At 49.6% G+C, this 18,945-nt stretch overlaps 1 protein-coding gene across 7 annotated transcripts in view; it reads left to right on the forward strand.

The window, feature by feature from the left end:
• LOC117369417 (protein diaphanous homolog 3-like) overlaps window positions 1-18,945 on the forward strand; it is a 157,707-nt gene that overhangs the window by 78,392 nt on the left and 60,370 nt on the right. For all 7 annotated transcript variants that reach the window (XM_033963957.1, XM_033963955.1, XM_033963953.1 and 4 more), the window contains exons 6-8: window positions 3,967-4,143; window positions 11,971-12,442; window positions 16,966-17,128. In XM_033963957.1, coding sequence (XP_033819848.1) covers window positions 3,967-4,143; window positions 11,971-12,442; window positions 16,966-17,128 — 812 coding nt within the window. The remainder of the gene's footprint in view (window positions 1-3,966; window positions 4,144-11,970; window positions 12,443-16,965; window positions 17,129-18,945) is intronic.

An 18,945-nucleotide genomic window follows, 5' to 3' on the forward strand; every position in this document is an offset into this window, starting at 1 on the left:
CCCCTTGAAGGCCTGCCTCCCCCCTTGAAGGCCTGCCTGTCCCCCCCCCCTGAAGGCCTGTCCCCCCTTGAAGGCCTGCCTGCCTGTCACCCCCCTCCCCCTTGAAAGCCTGCCTGCCTGCCCGCCCGCCCCATCCGAAGGACCGCTCGCCCCCCTGGTCTCCCCGCACCACCTATGAAGCAGCACTACCTATGCTCCCGGCCTTGCCGTTCAGTCCCCCCCCACCACCCCCTGAAGGACCGTTCGCCCCACTGACCTTCCTGCACCACCTATGAAGCAGCCGCAGCAGGATCGCGACGCGATCCCTGCGCTGCTTAGGCTGCTTCCTGCGCCATGGTCCCGCCCCTCCTCTGATGTCAGAGGAGGGGCGGGACCGCGGCGCAGGAAGCAGCGCCCAAGCAGTTCAGGGATCGCTGACGCTGCGGGCTGCTTCACAGGTGGTGCAGGAAGGTCAGTGGGGCGAGCGGTCCTTCGGGGGTGGGGGGGGACTGAACGGCAAGGCCGGGAGCACCCCCTCAGGGCTGGCACCCGGGGCGGACCGCCCCTCCCGCCCCCCCCTTGGTACGCCACTGGGAGGGCCTCAGAAAATATAATTAATGTCTTATTAAAGAAATGACAATTTTGCATGAGGTAAAACTCTTTTATAGTTTATAAATCTTTCCTTTTGGCTAAGTCTTAATAATAATATTGTGATTTATTGCTAAAGAGACATATGATCAAGAAACTGTTTAATTTTACTTTTGTGATTATGATAAACATACCGAGAGCCTCAAAATAGTACCTGGCGGGCCACATGTGGCCCCTGGGCCGCGAGTTTGAGACCAAACTCTAAGCTCTAAGCTGAGCGGAAGTCCTCCAACTGCATTGCTGCCAGTGGGGGGTGCTCTTTCAAAGTCACATCTTCAATAGGGAGGGATGGTCAAGCTCTGCAGGATTCTAGAGGACATACCTATCCCTAGCAATTGAAAATGCAATATTGAAGCAGAACCCTACACTGGCAGCGATGTGGTTGGAGGACTCCTGCTCAGTTTAGTGGGAATAGGGGCAGCACCTGCATAATCCAGGTCTGGAAACAAAACACTCCACAAATGGCCTCAAAGCTAGTGCTCAGTTCAATCTTTCCCCAAAACAAAGTTCCAGGCAGTTACTGACTTCTAAATAGCCTCAAATTACTAGAAGCCAAACTTTAGCATGTACAGTTTTGTTCATAATCCTCAAAATCAGAGTATTTAGAAGTCTAAATTGGTGTAGTTTTAATTCAGCTTTTTCCCTCTGGGTTCTTTTTATTTCCCTTATTTGGACATTCAGTTTAAACTGGCAGCCCTGGGACTGATTTGGGCGTCAAAATTATTTTATTTTCCTACATCTGCCCTTGACTTGAAAGAATTAAAACAAAATAAAAAATGCACAGCTTTGCATTACAGTGTATTTCTGTTGACAGCTGAAAGTCCTGATATAACCAGGCCACCCCCTTCTCCCCAGGAAAAACATTAGAGTTCCTGAAAGCCTGAAGCCTGTTCTCGTCATTGTGGCGGATTGGCCTAGTGGTTAGAGCAGCTGCCTCAACACCCTGTGGTTGCGAGTTCAATTCTCACTGCAGCTCCTTGTAACTCTGGGCAACCCACTTAACACTTCACTGCCCCAGGTGAAAAAATAAGCACCTGTCTAAAATATGTAAACTGCTTTGAATGCAACCCCACAGAAAAAGCAGTATATAAGCCCTATCCCCATCCACCAGTTTTAGCCAATTGTATAAAGGCAACAATTACCTATGTGCGTTTAGGGCCTGATTCTGTATAGCACGCCAGGTCTCAGCCACTACCTAAGTGGCTTTTGAGAATCACACATGGGCATCATATATAGAATTGCATCTGTCCTAACGGACAGACACCTAACCCCACCGAACCACCCCAATTCTGTAACTGGTATCCAAGTCACAGACACCATTTAGAGAATCGCATTGCTGCTGAGCTAATCGTGGCAAAGTAATCTCCCTGCCGCAATCAGCTGAGTGGCAGAAACCCCCCGAATACCCCCACACTGTCCGCGGCAGGAGGGATGCCCATTCCCTCCTGCGGCAAACTACGAAACAATCCCTGGCAGGAGGGATGTCCAATCCCTCCTGATGGCACCCCCCTCCACAACATCCCCAGCAGGAGGATATCCATACCCATTTCCTCCCCCCAACATCCTAGCAGAAGGAATGCCCACTCCCTCTGGCTGGAAGTCCCTAACAACATCCCTGGCAGGAGAGCAGCCCCTCCTGCTGGCACCCCTCCCAAATCCATGACCCCCCTCCACTCCCATGGCTTTAGATATCTGCAAATCGGAGACTTAGGACACTCCCAGTGCATCTCAGAATGCACTGGGAAGGAGGCCTAAGACTCCAGTTGGCCTAGGTGCCTTCGTGAGGAGCATGCTGAAGTTGTTACTCACGGCAGTGAACAACTAGAGGTACAGGGGAAGGGAAGGGGGCCTGCGTGTGGCAGGAGGAGTGGGAAAAAGCGAGGGGAGGGGGCAGAGAGGAAGGGAGGGCTGTCGCAACATCAACGTGTTCCTCGCGACCGTGTCGGCTATCCCTCTTGACATCATTTCCGATGTGCGTCACCTGAAAGTGACATTAGCAGGAGCTGACGCGGTTGTGAGGAGCACGTTGAAGTTGTTTCTTGTGGTGGTGAACTAGAGGTATAGGAGAAAGGAAGGGGCACGGTGGAGGAGGAGTGGGAGAGGCAGGGGAGCAGTGAGGAGGAGAAGGGGTGCCGGCACCCCCACCATGATGGCACCAGGGGCAGACTGTCCCCTCGACGCTCTTACTGCACCACTGCCTACCACCACTGTCTACCACAAGGATACCTAGTAACAACTAAGCGCGCCTAATTGTGAATCCATAAAGGATGCCCTAGTGCCCCTTAGACTCCATTCTATAAATAGGTGCATAAGTGCATTTTCGTACGGATCTGCCATTTCTGCCCCATTTTGGTGCCATTCATCTGTTAGAACACTTTTCTGTGCCAAAATCTTGGTCTAATGCTTTTCTGTGCCAAAACCTAGCGTCTAATGCTAGGCGCATTCTGCTGCCTCTCAGTAGCTCTCCTCTCTTCTCTCTCCTTATACACCTCCCAGAGAGCTCTGTTCCTCCGATCAGCTGCTCTTAGCTGTACCCTTCTCCTCCACTTCCAATTCCAGACTTTGTTCCTTTCATCTAGCTGCCCCATTTGCCTAGAATAATAAATACCTAAGTTTGTCTGCCACGCCCCTTCCTTTACCTTGTTTAAAAGCAGACTAAAACCCCACCTTTTTGATATAGCCTTCAATCCATAATCCTACTCCCCACTGCCCTAGGCAGCAGATTAACCGTTCCCCTTAACTGGTAGTGCTATAGAAATAATTCATAGTAATAGTGTGAAGAGTTTCAGTCTTTGGGAAGCAGAGCTGAGATTGTGATGTCATAATGCCTCATTCCACCAATAAGAGCCAACCTCATCAGTGATGTCACAGCGGCTTGATTGTCCTGTACTCTCCTCTGCCCTCCAGCCTACCCAGCAGATTAACCATTCCCCTTAACTGTATCCTTGGCATCCTGTTTGTCCGTCTGTTTAGATTGTAAGCTCCCATCTGGTAGCACTATAGAAATAATTAATAGTAGTAGTAATAGTATTTATATACTGCCTATTAATGGAGGCTGTCTAAGTGTTTTTTACATATACAGAATTCCCCCGGATACATTTTTGAGCAGTTTTTTTTTTCTATTTTGGTTTACTTTTCTAAATTCTAGCGTTTACGATAAAGGCGGGAGTGAATGTAAAAGCCGCACCATGAGCTTTCTAGCAGCCATTGAAGAGCTTTTGCTTTACGTTGCCTGGAATTGTTTGGGAAAAAGATAGATGATTATAGTTATTTCACAACGATCCACTCTATTCGGGGACAATGTCAATATTTTTTGCCACCCCTGCATGTGTCCTGCAGGTATTTGGTGAAACTGAAGGAGGGCGAGCTACTTTTATACAACATCAGCTGCGGAGAAGCAGATGAAAATTCGGGGCCTCTGGCTGCTGCAATTCTGTTGTCAGCCGGTAATGCAAAAGTCAATAAAGAGAATGAAGGTGATTGCTTTTCAGTCCAGACCAAAGAAAGCCACTATTTGTAAGTATTGCCGGTAATTAATTATTTATTGAGGGATGGCAATTAAAAATAAACCAGAATAACAGTTTACCTCTGTCTGAATTAGCCCTGAGGCAGAAGCTAGCAATAAAAATCTAATGGTCTATGTAAGCATATAATGCAAATATAAAAGAGTCAAACCATCTGGAAGGAGAGGGGGGGGGGGGAACGAAGAAAAAGACTGGCTTGCAGCAACTCAACTGGATAAAGAATTATCTCTACTGACTAAGAAGGCAATAGGATCGCCTCAGGTCCTGGAGATAAGACCATTCTGTTTGTCTTTAAGATGCAATAGAAGGGCCAAAGTAGCAGGCTTTGTGGCTTCCCCCACAACAGCATCATAAGCAAGGCTGTTCTAAAGAAAACATCCTGCCGACTCAGCATGTGGCAAAAGTGGTTTGTTTGTTTTTTTACCTCTGTAGCCTTAAATGTCTGAACAATTAATAGCACCTGAAAAGGTCAAAGTTGAGATGGATGCACTAAGCCAGCCATCGTCGCTAAACCAGTTGCCGACCCGATGCACAAAATGGCTCACCATGTGTTTTTCCCCTCAATCGTCCATTTTCCAATCCAGCCATGCAAATTAGCTATTTCATTTTAAAATGCCATGCAAACTAGCTGAGCGATTGATGCACTGACATTGCTTGGCGATGCACCCAAAAAAAGTGATGGGTTTTAGCGATGCAAAAAAAGCCACTGGTCAAGACCAGTTGCTTACCTGTCTTACCGATCATAAAAGGAAAAAGCCCCTCCCGGTCAAAGATGGCCCTCCTAGACGTCCCCCCAATGAACGACACAGGGACTGATCCCTCCCCCCCCGTGAGCAAAAATTGGCAGGAGGAATACCCACTCCCTCCTGCCATGCTGACCCTCCTCCCCACATGAGAAAAAATTGGCAGGAGGGATGGCCACTTCCTCCTGACACCTGATGCTCCACCAACCTCCCCCTCCCCATATCTTTGTCAGAAGTTGGAAGCAGAAGAGAAGCTCGGTCTCTCCTGCTCCAAGGCTTGCCAATTCAAAATTGCAGGCCTTCCCTTCCCCGGTGCATCATGTGATGCATGGGGTGGGACATAAGACCCTGATTGGCTCAAACACCCCAAGGGGAGGGGCCTTGGGTATCTGAGCAAATCGGGCAGTAGGTTCTTTCCTGTGTATCGCAGGAGGGGCCTTAGGCATCTGAGCTAATCAGGGCCTTCGGCTGCTCTCCATGCATCACATGATGCACCGGGGAGGGGAAGGCCTGCCATTTTGGATTGGTGGGTCTCAGCTCCCGATTTCTGACAAAGGTTTGGGGAGCATCCGGTGGCAGGAGGGAGTGGGCATCCCTCCTGCGGATTTTTGCTAGTGCGGGAGGGGGGGGGGAGGTCAGTCCCTGTTGCCGGTTCATCGGGGGGATGTCGGAGAGGGCCATCATTGGGGGAGGGATTTTTTTTTTTATGAGACAGATATTGTGCATGTGGAACCCTTGCACATCTGTCTCCATTAAAAAAAAGAAAAAAAACCTGCCCCGAGCAGTTGAGTGGCTCATGCATGAGACACTGCTGGCTATGTGCATGAGTGAGAGTCGCTTTCACAGTGATTCATCAGACGGGGATTATGACAAACCTCCACTTAAATCATTTGCATGCAAACTTTTTAATGCATCAATAGCTCTTTTGGAATCGGCCAAAATCGGATTGCAGCGGACCCACACAGTTTTACAGACCCTGTTTAGTGCATCTAGTTATTAGTGTCTTTACACAATAAAAGTGGTCTTTCACAATTAGCTTAAACTACCGTATTTTCACGTAGATAACGCGCACCCATGTAAAACGCGCACACGGGTATAGCGCGCGGAAAACACAAATCTATGTACAGAAATTTTTATATACCGCGCACACCCATATACTGCGCATGCTGCCCGACTCTCCCGTCGCCACCCGACTCTCCTTTTGCCCGCCCCGACTCTCCTCTCCCCCTTGATGTCCTGTCCCCACCCTGAAAACCTGATCCCCCCCCGACGTCCGATTCACTCCAACGCAGGACCGCTCGCACCCCCACCCCGAAGGACCGCTCGCAAGCACTCCCGTCCTCTTGCCCCAGCCAACCGCGGCACCCCCGACACGATCGGGGCAAGAGGGAGCTTAAGCCCTCTTGCCCCAGCCAACCGCGGAACCCCCGACACGATCGGGGCAAGAGGGAGCTCAAGCTCTCTTGCCCTCCCCGACACGATCGCGGCAAAAGGGAGCCCAAGCCCTCTTAACAAGCTCATTCGGTAATTGACCCCACTACTTCTAGGGTTTGTGGCAAAGTCTTGAAAATCTGACCTCTCTTTCAATCCCAGAAACATATCTACCGTATTTTCACGCATATAACGCGCGCGTTATATGTGTTTTTACAAACCGTGCATAACCTTGCGCGGTATACGCATGAGCGCGTTGTACAAAATTTTTTTTACATAGTTCCCCCCCCCCCGACGTCCGATTCACCCCCCCCCCCCCGCAGGACCGCTCGCACCCCCACCCCGAAGGACCGCTCGCACGCACCCGCACCCCCCCCCTGAAGGACCGCTCGCACGCATTCCCACCCGCACCCGCACCCCCACCCTGAAGGACCGCTCGCACGCACTCCCGTCCTCTTGCCCCAGCCAACCGCGGCACCCCCGACACAATCGGGGCAAGAGGGAGCTCAAGCCCTCTTGCCCCAGCCAACCGCGGCACCCCTGACACGATCGGGGCAAGAGGGAGCTCAAGCCCTCTTGCCTCCCCCGACACGATCGGGGCAAAAGGGAGCCCAAGCCCTCTTGTCCCGCCGACTCCCCAACTCCCCGACAATATCGGGCCAGGAGGGAGCCCAAACCCTCCTGGCCACAGCGACCCCCTACCCCCACCCCGCACTACATTACGGGCAGGAGGGATCCCAGGCCCTCCTGCCCTCGACGCAAACCCCCCCTCCCCCCAACGACCGCCCCCCCCAAGAACCTCAGACCGCCCCCCCAACCGACCCGCGACCCCCCTGGCCGACCCCCACCCGCCTTCCCCGTACCTTTGTGTAGTTGGCCGGACAGACGGGAGCCAAACCCGCCTGTCCGGCAGGCAGCCAACGACGGAATGAGGCCGGATTGGCCCATCCGTCCCAAAGCTCCGCCTACTGGTGGGGCCTAAGGCACCTGGGCCAATCAGAATAGGCCCGGGAGCCTTAGGTCCCTCCTGGGGGCGGGGCCTGAGGCACATGGGCCCAACCCGACCATGTGCCCAAGGCCCCGCCCCCAGGAGGGACCTAAGGCTCCCGGGCCTATTCTGATTGGCTCAGGTGCCTTAGGCCCCACCAGTAGGCGGAGCTTTGGGACGGATGGGCCAATCCGGCCTCATTCCGTCGTTGGCTGCCTGCCGGACAGGCGGGTTTGGCTCCCGTTTGTCCGGCCAACTACATAAAGGTACGGGGAAGGCGGGTGGGGGTGTCTTGGGGGTCGGCCAGGGGGGTCGAGGGTCGGCTGGGGGGGCGGTCGGAGGTTCTTGGGGGAGGGCGGGCGTTGGGGGGAGGGGGGTATGTGTCGAGGGCAGGAAGGCCTGGGATCCCTCCTGCCCGTAATGTAGTGCGGGGTGGGGGTAGGGGGTCGCCGTGGCCAGGAGGGTTTGGGCTCCCTCCTGGCCCGATATTGTCGGGGAGTTGGGGAGTCGGCGGGACAAGAGGGCTTGGGCTCCCTTTTGCCCCGATCGTGTCGGGGGAGGCAAGAGGGCTTGAGCTCCCTCTTGCCCCGATCGTGTCAGGGGTGCCGCGGTTGGCTGGGGCAAGAGGGCTTGAGCTCCCTCTTGCCCCGATTGTGTCGGGGGTGCCGCGGTTGGCTGGGGCAAGAGGACGGGAGTGCGTGCGAGCGGTCCTTCAGGGTGGGGGTGCGGGTGCGGGTGGGAATGCGTGCGAGCGGTCCTTCAGGGTGGGGGTGCGGGTGCGTGCGAGCGGTCCTTCGGGGTGGGGGTGCGAGCGGTCCTGAGGGGGGGGGGGTGAATCGGACGTCGGGGGGGAACTATGTAAAAAAAATTTTGTACAACGCGCTCATGCGTATACCGCGCAAGGTTATGCACGGTTTGTAAAAACACGTATAACGCGCGCGTTATATGCGTGAAAATACGGTAGATATGTTTCTGGGATTAAAAGAGAGGTCAGATTTTCAAGACTTTGCCACAAACCCTAGAAGTAGTGGGGTCAATTACCGAATGAGCTTGTTAAGACTGATACTACTTCATGCAAACATCTCACCTAAGGTAGTATAAAACTGTTACTGTATTAATTTATTTTTAAAAAACCTCAGATGTGAGAGCCTAACCACAGTGCTGTATCTGTTTAAAGCAGTGTTGCTTCTTAGTCCCAGCAAACATAAAGCAAATGCTCTATCGTGAAGAGGGAGATGATAAAAGACTGGTGGTCCCCACTCTCTCATCAATCTGTTTTGTAGGAGGTCTTTTCACACACTCCTCTCGTCCACTACACAAATAGATTAGTGTATAGTTGTTTATTCCAGTATCTCCCAGACTTTAGTGGTAAGTTACAGACTTTACAAAACCGTGCCGTCCATTTTTACACGTCACTCCATTTCTGATCCAACAGAGAATTTACTGTCAAAATCCTCTTCTTAACATTCAAAGCACTGCGGCTAGGCTCCTCGTCTTACTATCCCGTACATTCTACTGCGCACTCTTCACTCCACAAACGATCAGTGGCTGGTAGTGCCTCACCTCGATATACACATCTAGGGGTAGATTCTATTAGAGGTCCATAACAATTAGTAAAAGCTTCAATTATGAGCTTTAGGATGCTCATAATTGAAAATAAAATTTATTTATTGCATGGCGCCTAACTCCAAAGTAGGCGTGTTTAGGAGTGGATAAGGACTTATCCGCCGCTAGGTGTGGTTCATTAAAGGACGTGGTGCATATAACGTAGGCCTTTAAAACCCTGGCCTACATTACAGGTGCCTACGTTTTAAGTTAGGTGTGATTCTGTAATAGGCACCTAAGTGTGAATGATAAAGAGATAGACGCCTATCTTTTTAGACGCCATTTACAGAATTCCACCCCCCCCCCCTAGAGTCCACTCGTCACGGTGCCTTTTTCTTCACGGCTCCAGCGCTGTGGAATTTGCTATCTTTGTCTATCCGGGGAGTGGGGGAGAACCTCTCTAAAAGAATTCAAAATGGCAATTGAAACATGGTTATTTGAAGAAGCATTTTCACATTTGCCAGGCGGTCCATGGTCCACCATAGGGTTACCAGACGTGCAGATTTAACTGGACATGTCCTCTTTTTAGAGGATATTATCTGGATGTCTAGATGGCTTTTTAAAACCCAGCGCGACTTGAGCAAAATGGGGCAGGACTGGGTGAAATTTGGCAGACCTGGTGGGGGGGCTGGCCCTTGGGTCTGGTAAAATCTAGTAACCCTAGTCTACCAGAACTGCTCTGTTGCTAGCTCCTGAGCCTCTGTTTTCCCCCTTTTCCCCTATTATCTCCTGCCATGTCTTCTTGTGATTTGAATACACTGTGACTGATGCTTTCCTATCTGTAAATTATAGTTTCTTTTCCTATATGTATTAGTAGGCTGCCTTCTCTGTGCCTGCAGTTAACCCCCCTCCCCTCCCCCACTTTTACTAAGCCACAGTACAGGTTACTACCGCTGCCTGGAGTGCTAAATGCTCTGACGCTGCTTTGATGCTCATAAGAATTAATTTCCCTGCTTCCCTCGTTCTCTGTCTCTGTGGGCAACACTCTCATCCTTCCTGTTTTGTCTGCTCGGGGTCCTCTTTGACTCCTCCCTCTCCTTCACTGCCCATATTCAACATATTGCTAAAACCTGCCACTTCTTCCTCTGTAACAGGGCTGTCAAAGTCCCTCCTGGAGGGCCGCAATCCAGTCGGGTTTTCAGGATTTTCCCCAATGAATATGCATGAGATCTATTTGCATGCACTGCTTTCATCGTATGCTAATAGATCTCATGCATATTCATTGGGGAAATCCTGAAAACCCGACTGGATTGTGGCCCTCCAGGAGGGACTTTGACACCCCTGCTCTATAATATTACCAAAATCTGACCTTCTTCTCTGAGCATACTACCAAAACCCTTATCCACACTCTCCTCATCTTGCTCTTAGACCAGGGGTGTCCAATGTCGGTCCTCGAGGGCCGCAATCCAGTCAGGTTTTCAGGATTTCCCCAATGAATATGCATGAGATCTATTAGCATACAATGAAAGCAGTGCATGCAAATAGACCTCATGTATATTCATTGGGGAAATCCTGAAAATCCGACTGGACTGCGGCCCTCGAGGACCGACATTGGACACCCCTGTCTTAGACCACTGCAACTCGCTACTCTCAGGCCTTCCGCTTAGCCATCTCGCTCACCTCCAATGCATTCAGAATTCGGCTGCATGACTCATATTCCGTGAGAGCCACTATACTCACGTGACCCCTCTCCTAAAGTCGCTTCATTGGCTTCCCATCCATTTCTGAATATAATTCAAACTCCTTTTGCTGACCTACAAATGCACTCATTCACTCACTCAGCTGCTCCTCACTATCTCTCTTTATTTATCTTTCCCCTTTGTTCCCCCCCCCCCCCCACTCCCCGGTTGGTTGACCTCCACTCAGCTGGTATGTCCCTCCTATCTGTGCCCTTCTCTTCCTTTGCCAACTCCAGACTCCATCCCTTCTGCTTTGCTGTGCCGTATGCTTGGAACAAGCTGCCCTAACCCCTAAGGCGGGCTCCGTCTCTGGCAGTGTTCAAGGCCCAGTTAAAAGCCCACCTCTTTGAGAGTTCTTTCAACTCTTTCTCTCACCTCACCCATCCCCAACCCTATATTGTCATGTTTGTATGTCAAAGTTAGATTGTAAGCTCTTCTGAGCAGGGACCATCTCAAAATGCACAGCTCTGCATATGTCTTTCAGCGCTATATAAGAGATAAAAAGTAGTAGTAGTATGAGCATCAGAGCAGCATTTAGCAGTCCGGGCCGCGGTAGAAACCTCTACCACAGCTTGGGGGGTGGGGGGGAGGGTAGATGTAGTATAGTAAATCTGAATTTAATAAATAATTCAGTCCTGCATCTTACCCCAGGTTGGGTTCAGGAGATTTATTCAGTTACAGTACTCCCCCGAAATTCATGGGGGCTCCATTCCAGGAACTCCCACGAATGAAAAAAACCCCATGAATGCGGTTTTTCGCCTGTCAAAAGGCAGGGGAGACAGGAGCGGGCAGCTGGATCGCTGGCGAGTGAAGAAAATCACTCGCAGTCTGCTCCGACCGCCTCTTCCTGTAGTAAAGTCGGGCTATACCAATCAGGAGCTGCTTTGACACGTAGCTCATGATTGGTGTAGCCCGACTTTACTACAGGAAGAGGCGGTCGGAGCAGACCGTGAATGAGCGAGTCCGCAATTCGCGAAATGCAAATTTGCAGGGGAATACTGTATTCCTGATCTGAAAGTGCCATATTCAAACCCAAGTATATCCCTCATCTCTTGTAGTACCTATTAGTGTTTCCACATCAGCAAATAAAGGACCCCTTTAATCAAACCGCGGCAGAGCTTTTTACCGCGGGCCAGTGAGGTAAATGCTCCAACCCTCATTCAATTCCTATGAGTGTTGGAGCATTTACCTTGCCTGCTCGCAGTAAAAAGCTCTACCACAGTTTGGTAAAAGGGACCCAGAGGTTGCCATGAAATAGGAGCAGAGTTATAGTATCACTCCGGTTTAATTTTATTAACCAGAGCAGAAGATTTTGGAAACCTGTTATTTTTGCTGTAGTTTTAATCTCAAGCCGTGCTTGCATTTTGTTTTAGATTTCAAATGCCGGTCAATGCACAGACTAAACTCGGTGTGGACAGCATGAAAATCTGTGACAAGTGGGTCGAACTTATTCGAAAACAGTGTTCTCCTTGCAAGAATCCATTACAACTACAGTCTGTATCAGCAGATGACACGTACGAATACTGGAGCACATCAGATGAAGAAATCAATCGCATGTCTAACAAAAAACCTCAACGAGAGGAACAAATCAGTGTAGGAGATGTGAAAACAGGAGCTTTGCGATCGGCTCCTGCGAGCCCACCATTACCTGCTTTACCATCATCCGATTTGCCCTTTTCTGCTTCTAAGCAATTGCTGGGACCAACAAATTTAGAACCAACATCTCTTCCACCACTTTCACTAGATTTGCAGCTTCCTGTCCCACCCCCTCCTATACCCACATATACGTCTCAGCCTTTGAAGAAAACAAAAGCTTTTCACTGGGATCCAGTTCCTCAGGAAAAGGTAGGGCTCAAGAAACACCTTTTCTAACTTTTGTAGCGAGAGCTTTGAGAAACCCTGGACATCCCAGGTTGATCCGACAGGTCTTTTTGGAGCTAAAATAAAATATAGGCCATAATCTATGAAAATACCAACAGCTGCCTGATTTTGAATGATGATTCTCAGTGGGAACCATGAAATCTGAAAAAAATCTGGGTAACATCAGAGACTAGGGCCTAGATCAGGGGTGCTCAACGCATCGATCGCGATCGACCGGTAGCTCAGGAAGGCAACGTGAGTCGATCGCAGAGCCCATCCCGGGCTCTGTGATAGACTCATGTTGCCATCCCGATCTACCGGGCCTATCAGCCTTCCTCTCCCCGACATCATAGACGCCGATGCCGGGCATTAGGCTGTTTTTGTCATTTCGGGGGGGGGGGGGGGGGGAGAGAGACGTGGCTGCGGCAGCAGCAACAGCCTGAAAAAGAAATCATCCTGGCCCGGGTCGGTGTCATACTCCGGAACTTCTACCTTCTAACTTCTAATAAAATAAAAATTTAAATTGAATCAGGTTGGGCAGACTGGATGGACCAGTCGGGTCTTTATCTGCCGTCATCTACTATGTTACTATGTTACTACCTCTTCCAGCAGCCCTCTCCCTTCTAACTGCTTCCGGCCACACCCCCTGCTCGCGGCTCTCTTCGGCAACTCAGCAGCAGCGATCGGCACAAGCTTCTGACGTCGGGGCCTACCCTCTGCGAGTCCCGCTTGTTTCAACTTCCTTTTTCCACAAAGGCGGGACTCATAGAGGGAAGGCCTCGATGTCGGCAGCTTGTCTTGATCACCGCTGCTGACGAGTTGCTTAAGAGAGCCGCGGAGCAGGGGGGTTTTGCCAGGTTCAGGTAGAAGGGAGAGGGCCAGATGCAGGACTCGTGGGTGAGGGAGCAGAAGAGAGAGAGAATGAGAGAGGGGAGGGAAACAAAAGGAAATATTTCATACTGGGCTGGGCCGGAGTGGAGGGAGGGTGGAAAGATTCTGGCTACAGGGTGTTTTAACAAAGGAAAAGGGGGGAAAGCTGAAAATGGAGATAGTGATACAAAGAAGAGAAAGAGTAAGCAGGACCTACTGAATAAGGATAGAGATACAGAGGGGACATGAAGAGGAGGTGAAATAGAGACATAGAAGTAATGCTGAAAAAGTGTGTGTGTGGGGGGGAGATAAAGACATTGAAAGGGCAAATGGTGAACATGGGGTAAAGACAAGGACAGAGACAAATGAAGATTCTGAAAAAGTGGTGAGATAGGGATATAGGTGAGATGGACACAAAGAAGGGTGATGCTGGAAAATAGGTGGAATAGTAATTCTGACAGACACAGAAGGGAAATGCTGGATCAAGGAGAGATGGGGCTCAGGCTGGATGGAATGAGGAGAAATGCCTTGTTGGCCCGGAACTTCCTCTCCTACTTCAGAATTGACGTCAGGGAGCGGAATGCTGGTCAGCGCAACGCTTCTGCAGGGAAAGCTTGGGACGGCGGTGGCTTGGGGGCTGTTCCCCGATGGCGGTGGCAGCAAACCGAGTGGCTTGGGGGAGGGCACGGAGAAAGAAAGAAAGGGGGCAGACAGGGAGACAGAAAGAAGGGGGAACAGGGAGACAGAAATAAAAAGTTGGGGGAGAGAATGAGGTCTGGAGGAGAGGAAACATACAGGAGGCTGAAAGAAAGGAAGAAAGATTGGATGCACAGTCAGAAGAAGAAAGTGCAACCAGAGACTCATGAAATCACCAAACAGCAAAGGTAGGAAAAATGATTTTATTTTCAATTTAGTGATCAAAATGTGTCGGTTTTGAGAATTTATATCTGCTGTCTATATTTTGCACTATGGCTCCCTTTTACTAAACCGCAATAGTGTTTTTTAGCGCAGGGAGCCTATGAGCATTGAGAGCAGCACAAGGCATTCAGCGTAACTCCCTGTGCTAAAACCTACTATTGTGGTTTAGTAAAAAGGGAGGGGGTGTATTTGTCTATTTTTGTATTTTGTTACTGAGGTGACATTGCATAGAGTCATCTGCCGCGACCTCTTTGAAAAAACCCGGAATATGAATAATTAACATTTTCTCTGCCTTTCAGTGTGCTTTGTGTTTTTTTTAAATTTTATTGTTGGTAGATCATTTTGACTTAGTCATTATAAAAGTAGCTCGCAAGCCCATAAAGTGTGGGCACCCCTGGCCTAGATTCTAAAAAAAACAAAACAAAAAATCACGTAAGAAACCGACGGGCTGCTGTTACAGCCATTATAGTAGTGATTTTTAAAAAAGCGAGTCATTCTCCAAAAAACGCTCATGCAAATGAGGTTGACGGAAAGTAGCTAAGACTCGCTAAATTTGCATGTGCCCAACGCTGGTGATACTGATGGGCACATGCACAGAAAAAATGCAAAAAAACAAACCAACCCAAAAGCGGGAGAGATGCCTGGTTTCTTTCACTGCCAACCAACACAGCACCGCTAACCAACACACCCTTCGGCAGCGGGAGAGATGCCCAATCTCTCCTGCCACAAAACACAGCACCATCAACCAACATACCTCCCAGCAGTGGGAGAGATGCCCAATCTCTTCTGCTGCCATACAACATCCCCCATGCCTCCAACGACCCCACTGTCTCCCCCCTTACCTTACTTTAGATGGCTGGTCGGAGGGAGGCCTGCTCCCTCCAGCCAGCTGGCCTGCCACTTCAAAATGGCAGGCCTTCCCCTCCCCAGTTTATTCACAGTGCTGACACTGTACTGGCACCCCAAGACCAGTCGCTGATTATTGGGCTAGATTCACTAAGTCCACCTTACCTTTCCGGTCCGTGTCTGTTCCTATGCGATCACTGGCCGGCTGATTGATTCACCATCAGTCCCCATGCAAATTATTCCGATCAGACGCCCGCCCCTTACTGACTCCACAGATCACAGAAGAGCGATCCTGACACATGCGCAGTCCATCTTGTTGGCCTGTATTTGGTCTGCGCATGGTCTCCATGGGATTCTGAACACTAACAGGTTTGCTGCAATTTAGTAGCTGAGTTCACCCCCACTTGCAAATAGGAAACACTGGGATAACCTTTAGGCACACACAGTAGTTTCCTGTGGGTTACAAGAAGACAAGGGGGACTGCAGTTTCCTCACTCCAGCGTGCAATGGGGTTGGGTGCCTGCGAGCAGAAGAGAGAAGATTTTTTTTTTCCGAGAGCTGTGAAACTTTTGGCGAGCTTGTTTACTCTCCTATGTCCCACTCCTCAGAGTGCAAGTCCGTGGTTTTAACACACAGGTTTAAAGCGGGTCTGCACTGCGGGGAAGGGCAGGATAGTCTGGGACATGGGAAAGTAAAACGGGCTCGCGAAAAAGTTTCAGCTCGGGAGGCTGGTGAGGAGAACATGCCCTGAGAAACATGTGAGAGAGCCGAGGCTTTTTAAGAGCCAGCAACAGTCAGGGCTGCAGAAAGGCAGGAGAATCGGGCCTAAACAGGGAAGCAGAAAGGCAGGAGAATCGGGCCTATGCAGGGAAGCAGAAAGGCAGGAGAATCAGGCCTATGCAGGGAAGCAGAAAGGCAGGAGAATCGGGCCTATGCAGGGAAGCAGAAAGGCAGGAGAATCGGGCCTAAACAGTGAAGCAGAAAGGCAGGAGAATCGGGCCTATGCAGGGAAGCAGAAAGGCAGGAGAATCGGGGCTGAGCAGGGCGGGCTGAGAGCAGGAGATTCATTTGGGGCAGGCAGGAGATCCGGGCTTATAGCAGTGAATCAGGGCGGCAGAAGGCAAGGCAGTCAGAAGGGGCTTGAGCGACTGGTCCTCAGCAGTCATTTGTTTGTGATCGGCCAGCCCAGTCGGTGTTGCAGGGTTTTGGTTAGTGAATCACGTCCCTGCTTACTGTGCATGCCATTCCCCTCATTTGCATGCGCGGATCGGAGGGTGATCGGCAGAGAGGTAAGTGAATTGGGCTTGAGTAAAATCGGGTCGCAAACCGATCGGTGAACCTAGTCCTTTGTTGCCAAACGTCGACGCCGCTGCCGCTCTTGGAGAATTGCTCGGTGATTTTTAAGAATCCACTGGAGTGCTCGTTTAAATATTGACGAGCCCATTTGCATAGCAGTGTCAGAGACTGTTAGAAAGCTCGCAAAAGACCTTGGTAAGATGTTTTGATAATCCGGCACTAAAATACATGCTCGCTAAATCAGCTGAGACCTATTTAGCGAGCGCGTTAAAGGCAGATTTTGTATTGAGAATCTGGCCCTAGGTATGGTTTGAGCAACAAATATGCAAGAAGCCTGCAAGTCAGTTTGCATGCATAAATTAACACAAGGTTTCTGTAAGTGTTTCATTTTCCAAAAGAAGCTCACGCTTGCTAAAACGTGTGAAAAACAGTACACCAAAATATTTGCCCAACTCTAAACCTTGAGACTTTCCAGCAATAAATCATCCAATGCATTCTGCAGATTCAGAAGAATTTCAAATGAAAATCTTGCAAGAAGGTCCTCATTAAATCCTACACTCTCGTTCTTTATTTTTCAGATTAATAAATCCATTTGGGCATGTTACAACCCAGATAAAAGAAAGATAAATATCTCCAAAATTTATCATCAGTTCAGGATCCAGGAAGTACAGTCTACTCTCAGCAACGAATCCCTGGGGAATCAAGCCATTCTTTTAGATTCAAAAATTGCACACAACTTTAGTAAGTTCAGCTTTTATTGCACTGCAATTCACAAGTTATTCTGGTAAACTTTCCTTTGGTCTTCCGGTATAGAGGTATTTCTTTTAAGGATTTTCAATTATATATACTCTAACTCAGAGATCTCAAAGTCCCTCCTTGAGGGCCGCAATCCAGTCGGGTTTTCAGGATTTCCCCAATGAATATGTATGAGATCTATGTGCATGCACTGCTTTCAATGCATATTCAGTGGGGAAATCCTGAAAACCCGACTGGATTGCGGCCCTCAAGGAGGGACTTTGAGATCCCTGCTCTAACTGTAGCCGGTTTTCTTTAGCTGATTAAACATTATTGTGATTGGAAAACTTAGGTCCTCTTTTATTAAGGTGCACTAACCGATTACCACACGCTAATTGGTTAGCGAAACAGTAAAAGAGAAGGGTTATTGTTTGATGACCTCTTTTTATATCCCTATATGAGACATCTATAAAGATGCCTATTTTAAGCAGTACACTATCAGTAGCGCGCAGGACATTGGCATGCCGACAATCTCGCCCTGGCAAGTGCGCGCATGAAGGGAGAGGAATTGTTGGCGTGCCAATGTAAGTATAGTGAGGGGGATTTGGCGGGAAAGATCGCGTCGGCATTGAGCACCTCCCCTTAACGAAAGCGCTAATTTTGGGGGTTCCCCTCACCCACCCCTCAAGCAGAGCGCGAGTATAGTGGGGGATCCCCCCCCAACTTAGAGCGGAAAAATGAAGTAATAAATGAAATAATACGGCGGCGCGCACATGTCCTGCGTGCGAATGTTGGAGCGGGATTGTCGGCGCACCTTTGACGGATCACCATTTTAAGCTTAGTTTATATAACAAGATAGGCACCGCATGACTTTAAAGGGGCTCATTTTCAAAAGTAAAAAAAAACGCCAAAAGTGGCATAAAGTAGTATTTGGATGTTTTATTTGCCAAAACGTCCAAATTACCATTTCTGAAACATATTTTTTGGACAATTTTCTATGCTATTTGTTTGAAGTGCATCTAAATCTCGAGGGGGCACACGTGTTTTGGATAGGGCAGGGGTAGGCAATTCTGGTCCTCGAGAGCCGGAGCCAGGTCAGGTTTTCGGGATATCCACAATGAATATGTATGAGATCGATTTGCATGCACTGCCTCCTTGAGATGCAAATCTATCTCATGCATATTTATTGTGACTATCCTGAAAACCTGACCTGGCTCCGGCCCTCGAGGACCGGAATTGCCTACCCCTGGGATAGGAGTAGGGTGGAACATTGCAGAAAATGTACAGGGAAAAACTTGAACGTTTGAGGCTAGACCTGATTCAATAATGCATTAGTGCTGAAAAGGTGGCCAAACTGACCAGATTTCCACTGGAGGCATGAAGGCGTGGCTCCTTATACTCTTCCTATGATTACTCACCCCCAAAGATGTGAATGAAATCGTATATACTAGCCTGTATGACCGCTTCAGAAGTTACGACCAGTCCTATTAGAGCAGCAAGCAGGTCTCTGGAGTAGCCTGGTGGTCGGTGCAGTGGACTGCGGAGAAGGGGACCCAGGAACCATATCCCACTCTAACTAGTACACTTGTGGTGGAAACTGTGAGTAGATCAAAACCAACCCCCAAACCTACTGTACTAACCAGTAGTGTAATAAGGATGAGCAGTGGTCGGGGCGGTGGCGCCCCTCCCCCCGCCCTCTTCATCAACCCACTACCGCACGTGTGCCCCCTTCCCTTTTAACTTCTCTGGCGTGAGCAGCATGCCCATGTCGGTGTCTGCTCGCCCTTTGAAGTTACTTATATGTACTGAGAGATGTAGTTTAT

Source organism: Geotrypetes seraphini, chromosome 11 (genome assembly GCF_902459505.1).
Source record: "Geotrypetes seraphini chromosome 11, aGeoSer1.1, whole genome shotgun sequence".
NCBI classification, from domain to species: Eukaryota; Metazoa; Chordata; class Amphibia; order Gymnophiona; family Dermophiidae; genus Geotrypetes; species Geotrypetes seraphini.